This window comes from Petaurus breviceps, unplaced genomic scaffold (genome assembly GCF_028583685.1).
Source record: "Petaurus breviceps papuanus isolate PSGF00001 unplaced genomic scaffold, PetGlider_PUasm1.0 551, whole genome shotgun sequence".
NCBI classification, from domain to species: Eukaryota; Metazoa; Chordata; class Mammalia; order Diprotodontia; family Petauridae; genus Petaurus; species Petaurus breviceps.
The window spans coordinates 33171296-33177404 of NW_027186372.1; the positions used below are offsets into that span (position 1 = coordinate 33171296).

The 6109-nt window shown below is 41.6% G+C and overlaps 1 protein-coding gene across 1 annotated transcript in view; it reads left to right on the forward strand.

Annotated features, from left to right (window-relative positions):
* Positions 1-6109, forward strand: part of CCDC69 (coiled-coil domain containing 69) — a 36234-nt gene that overhangs the window by 16225 nt on the left and 13900 nt on the right. Inside the window, exon 5 of the mRNA XM_069102573.1 lies at positions 2489-2562. Within this exon, the coding sequence (XP_068958674.1) occupies positions 2489-2562 (74 nt within the window). The remainder of the gene's footprint in view (positions 1-2488; positions 2563-6109) is intronic.

Sequence of the window (6109 nt, forward strand, 5' to 3'; positions counted from 1 at the left end):
CTGGCCTGGTATTCTATCCATTGCACCCCTAGCTTCCCCTCTGATGTTATATTAATTACTAACAGCTTAAAGTTATATCTCAGTGGCGATTAGATGTCTAATCAGATGGCTGTCTGTGGTCCTGAATCACCAGTGCAAAAAGATATCTTTCCTAGGTAGAGATTATGGTATTATTCTAAAGTGGTATGGCAATGAACAGTCAATTGACTCCTTACCAGCCACTTCTTCAGTGTTCTTTGGGTATTAACACTTTTAAAGACAAAAATATTCTTACAGGGAACACCGATTCTATTTTGTTTGGTTATCTGGTCCCCTTCTTCAGGTGTGTGCACACATGCATACGTGTATTTTCTGTTCTTTCAGGACTCTTAGTTTCTCCCATATTCTCAGGAGAGCAGACTTCCTTTGCTAGAGATCTATTTGTCTTCATGTCTAAGTGTGGTCCTGAGAAAATCTGGAAGTGGCTCCTGACCTGGTCACCTTAACTCAGCACTGAATTGACCAAAGCAGTGACTGGGGAAGAGAAGGAAGCAGAGATATTGTCACTGGTATAGCCCTTTCTTGGGTTGAAGAAAGGCCTCACTCTTGGGCTCATAGAGCTTGTTGACTGGGAATGGAAGGAAATATTTCTGGGGCCACCACTATTGGGTGGGGTTGGGGATGAACTCTAAATTTGTTGTCTGGAACCATTCAAAGAGGAAGGAATGCCCTGACATACCTGAGGAAACGTGGTCCATCTTGCTTAGAAGTAGGTAATAGGAAGTGCCCCACCAAGGTGCCTCAAGCTGGGGAACCACACCTTAGAACACCCTTCCCTCCCCCCAATCTTGGAATGTCTCTCCATGTTTCCTGTGTTGTTTCTACTGAGAGGCATAGAATCATAGAATATCCTTATAATGAAGGGGAGTTAGGACTATTAGAGACCCCAGAGATCAACTAAGCCAGCTCCTTTTAAATTCATCTAAGAAGAATTTAAGACCCATAGAGCTTGAATCTCTCTCCACAATTAGAGGCATACTTGGTTTTGGAACCCAGGCATCTTGACTTCTAGTCCCATATTCTTTCTTTTCCTTTTTTTTTTGCTTTTTGGAGAGGGGAGGGCAGGGCAATTGGGATTAAGTGACTTGCCCAAGGTCACACAGCTAGTAAGTGTTAAGTGTCTGAGGCTGGATTTGAACTCAGGTCCTCCTGACTCCAGGGCCAGTGCTCTGTTCACTCCGCCACCTAGCCACTCCCTGCCCCCTCTCTAGCCACTCTTTCTAAGAAAAGCATCATGGTCCAGTGGAAAGAATAGTGAATGTAGAGACAGAGTACCTGGGTTCAAATCTTACCTCTGACACTATCTGTGAGACTTTGGAAAAGCCATTTAACCTCACTTGGCCTTATTTTCCTCACCTACAAAATGAGGGAGTCAGACTATATATGGCCTCTGAGATTCCTTATGGTTCTAATTTTATGAGCTTGTTAAAGTCTTTGTTAAAGATATGTATGAATCTGAAGAGTGTTTTTTAAACCCAGACTTTTCATGAATACAAATGTCACTTTGTTGGGAACACAGGAAGAAACATCTTCATATTAGGCCCCAGAATCCAGAATTCTATCCTTTAACCCCAAAGGAAACCAACCAGGAAGCTCAGAGCTGGGCTGAGCAATTATTGAGCCTATAGTTCAGGCTCTGTGCTCAGTCCTTACTTGTCAGACCTGACCATTACTTCACATTACCCAGCAGCTCCCACTCTTCTAGGAGACTCAACACGTGATTGAGTCAGAGACAGCTGGGAGGTGTTAGACTAGAAGTCAGGAAGACCTGAGTTCAGATCTGGCATCATTTAGTAGTTTACATGATCTTAGCAAATCACTTAACCCCTATCTACATCAGTTTCCTCATCTGTAAAATGGGGATAATAGTATCTCTTTTCTAGGGTCATTGTGAGGATCAAATGAGAATCAAATAAGATAAAAGTCTTTGTAAACATTAAAATGCTATCTAAATGCTATTATTATTGTTGTAGTAGTTATTATTTACTACCATTTATTATTATTATTACTATTACTACTTCTACTATTACAGTAATCATTACTTTCTCTTTGTTAACCTGAAATCAACAAAAAAGAGCTAGCCCAATAAACTCTTAATGGTGCCATCCATTATCTAATGTGATCCTTCTAACTGTCCTGTGAGGTAGACAGGAGTTGTTATATTCATTTTACAAATGATACAACTGAGGTTCAGGGAGGTGAAGGTACTTCAAAGGTCATGCAGCAAATTGGTAGGGGAACAATGACTAGAGCTGAGGTCTCTTGCTTCTTATAATTCTTTTTGCTATATTGGACTAAATGCTGAATGTGCCTGGAAATTCTTGTTTCCTAGTTATTTCTTGGTTGTCTGACTGAGTCTTAGATTCTTCAGGCCTCTGGTAGCAGCTGATACTTGCTCTTGGAAAGCCTTCTGGGTAGTTGAGCTAACCATGGTGCCCTTTCTCTGCAGCACTCAGGGCCTCCCATGAAAAGGAGAAGGTGGTCCTCATGGATTCCTTCCAGGTGGCCAAGGCGGCCCTACAGGTGAGCAGAGTGGTAGGAGGTGGGAGGTGTGCACCAGCAGCAGCCCTAGTGTGGGGAGAAGAGACTGGTCAGGCCCAAATTTCTATCAAATTGGCCTTGCCTCACATTGCTCAAGGAATCAGTCTAGTATGTCTTCCGTGTCCTTATCTCCCATCCTCTAAATGGGATAATCCCTTTTTAAGAAGGAAAGAAAGAGTCTGACACATTCATTCTAAAGTACTGAAGATTATTTTAATGGCTTAATGTATCCCTGTCTCAGGGGGCTCTGCAATTTAAATTGAGTCTAAAAAAGATATTATTTAATCTCAAGGAATAAAATTCTAATCATCAAGCTTTAGGTATTAATGGCATACTGGAAAGGAAGCTATTAACTTTTTTTTTTTTTTTTGCTTTTTGGAGGGGGTAAGGTAGGGCAATTGGGGTTAAGTGACTTGTCCAAGGTCACATGGCAAGTAAGTGTTAAGGGTCTGAGTCTGGATTTGAACTCAGGTCCTCCTGACTCCAGGGCCAGTGCTCTATTCACTTTGCCACCTAGCCACCCAGCTATTAGCTCTTTAAAAGAAATTTTATTTCAAAATTTTTAATATTTTTATTAAAAATTTTTTATTTCGAAGATCAGTGATTCCAATAATGGGGGATTCCTTCACTGTTACAGATCACCATCCCTCTACATTTTAATACAGGTCTAACTGTGCCACTCCAGTAGGGTCACTGGTTCCCTAATTGCTTCAGGGATAAAATACCAATGCCTCCCTTTAGTATTTTTTTTTTTTTTGCTTTTTGGAGGGCAATTGGGGTTAAGTAACTTACTCAAGGTTACATGGCTAGTTTCTTTGTGTGGGTGTTAAGTGTCTGAGGCCAGAACCATACTCAGGGTCCTCCTGCCACCTAGCCGCCCCACTCTCTTTAGTATTTAAAACCTTTCACAATCAGGCTCTGATCTAGCTTCCCAGACTGATTTCCCATTACCATCCACCTACCATGCACTTAAAATTCTAGTCATTTCATCTACTCTTACTTGCTGTTCCCTAGGCATGACATTCCCTTTTTCTGCCTCTGGCTTACTCCCAGGTCTCATATGCCTCTCCCAGAGCTAGGCTTGGAGTCAGGAAGACCTGAGTTTAAATCTGGACTCAGACACTTTACTGGCCATTTGTCTCTGGCCAAGTCACTTAAATTTTTTTTTCTCAGTTTCCTCAACTATAAAATGGGCATAATAACAGCACTTCCCTCACTGGGTTGTTTGTAAGGAGCACATGAAATAATATTTGTCAAGCACTTAGCCAAATGCCTGGTACACAGCAGGTACTATATAGGTGCTTATTCTCTTCCTTCTTTTTCCCTCTCCATTGTTATCTCTGCTCCTTGGAGTCCCTAGTTCCCTACAAGATTCAATTTAGGTTCTATCTCTTACATGAAGCTTTTCCTGATTCTCCCTCTCCTCAAATTCTTTGTATGCATTTTGTTTAAATTTTGGATTGTTTAGGTTGCCACATCTACCTTGTAGAATGTAAGCTCCTTGAGGGAAGAAAATACCTCATTCCTGCCATTGTATGTCCAAGTACCTAGCATAGTGAACTGTGCATAGTGGATCCTTAATCAATACTGCCTGAACTAAATGAAATTGAATCTGAGCTGTCATCAAAATCTTAGACACCTTTATACTCTTGGTGAGGTTTTTCTCTGAATTTAGCTGGACTATGTCTATAAAAATAAACCCCAAGTCTATTAGCAGTCCCATTCTCAAAGCTTTACTTGGGTCAAGTCATTGGGACCTTTAAGAGTTTGTCTAGCTTTCTAGCCCAAAGTTCAGGGCCATGATGAGGCATCAGAATAGGACATGGACAGTTTGATAGCTTAGATCCAGAATGGTTACTGTGACACCAGTGGAGGTCCTTGACCCTCAAACTTTATCCTGTGTGATTCTTGTCCATATCCTTCCATAAATTCTCTATAGAAGGATATATCCATTTTACTTTTACTAGTTCTGTTAACAATTCATTGATACCAGTACAATCTGGTCCACATGTTGACAGTTCTCATATTGCCCTTCATTCTCAAAACAGGACTGCCCTGTTGCCTTTTCCAGGCAGATAAGTCTGTGATAATGGCTCTTGCTCCATTTTTCCATGCTTGTTGAAATTCTTCTCTTCACCTAGTTCATATGTCAATCACTTTGTCACTCAAAAGAATCTATGATCTCATCAAAGTGGTCACTTCCTCCATTGACACAGGTCATGATGTATCCATGTTTTTTCACCCTGTGTGATTCTTTGGTTTGGAAGGGGGAAGGTAAAGCAATTGGGGTTAAGTGACTTGCTCAAGGTCACACGGCTAGTTGTGTCAACTGTCTGAGGTCGGATTTGAATTCAGGTTCACCTGACTCCAGGGCTGGTGCTCTATTCACTGAGCCACCTAGCCACCCCTAATTTGGATTCTTTTTGAGACTGTGATGTTCCAAGACTTGTAACCATAAATTTTGGGGAGAACATCCATGTTACAAAGATGGGTTTTTGCTCAAAGGAACAGCTTCAAATCATTACATTCACTATGTAGATTCTCAATTGTAGTTCAGTTGGTTCACTTCCTTCTCTTTCATTTTGGGCCCTGCTTACTGTCCATCTATAGAACCTGTACTAGTAGACTGGCCATCCAATTGGATTGGACAATAGGCATTTTCCATCCATTTAGTTTTTTCTTTCAGATTTGTTCTGAGTGTTTCTCACTGAGGAGGTCCTGTAATGTTTTTTGCTTTTTAGAGGGCAATTGGGGTTAAGCGACTTGCCCAAGGTCACACAGCTAGTAAGTGTGCCAAGTGTCTGAGGCCAGATTTAAACTCAGGTCCTCCTGACTCCAGGGCCGGTGTTCTATTCACTGTGCCACCTCGGCGCCCCCTGTAATGTTTTTTTGGTACAAGAACATCTGGAAACAGAAGTTTCTGGAAGACCTTACCATCTATAGGGAATCCCTCACCATGTTGAAGGAATTTCTCTTTCTATGAAGACTATGTATAAGTGTAGCAGCAAGCACCCCAAGCGTGTCCTCAGGGGTTGCTGCCCATACAGGTTCTTGGATCTGCTTTATTAAAGGAAAGCAACTCAAAATGGGTTAACAAGCTTACTTTAATCAGTCAGACATATATCGTTTACCTTGTTCAGGGGAAAAAGGTCAGCACCCCAAACTTCAAAATATACAGACAGAATTATCAAGACATTAACAGATCAAGTAGACAGCTTTCCAAACTGTCCAACCATTACATCCATACCCAGTCAACATCTGGGTTTCCACATCTGGGTTTTTCAAAGCTGGGGGACTCTCAACAAAGGCTTCCCAGAATTCAGATCAAATCACAGAACACTTCTCAAAGTGAGTCCCAAAACAAAGCTACACATCAGGGCTTATATAGCCTTCTCCTGGCTCAGAGAATGTAACAACCTTTTGGACTCACTGGCCAATCAAAAAGTATCAACTGAAAAACAAGCCTCCCACCCCAGTCTCCAGGTGCACTTTAGCCTAGGGGCAGGGAAGATCTTTAAATTTGCATTTC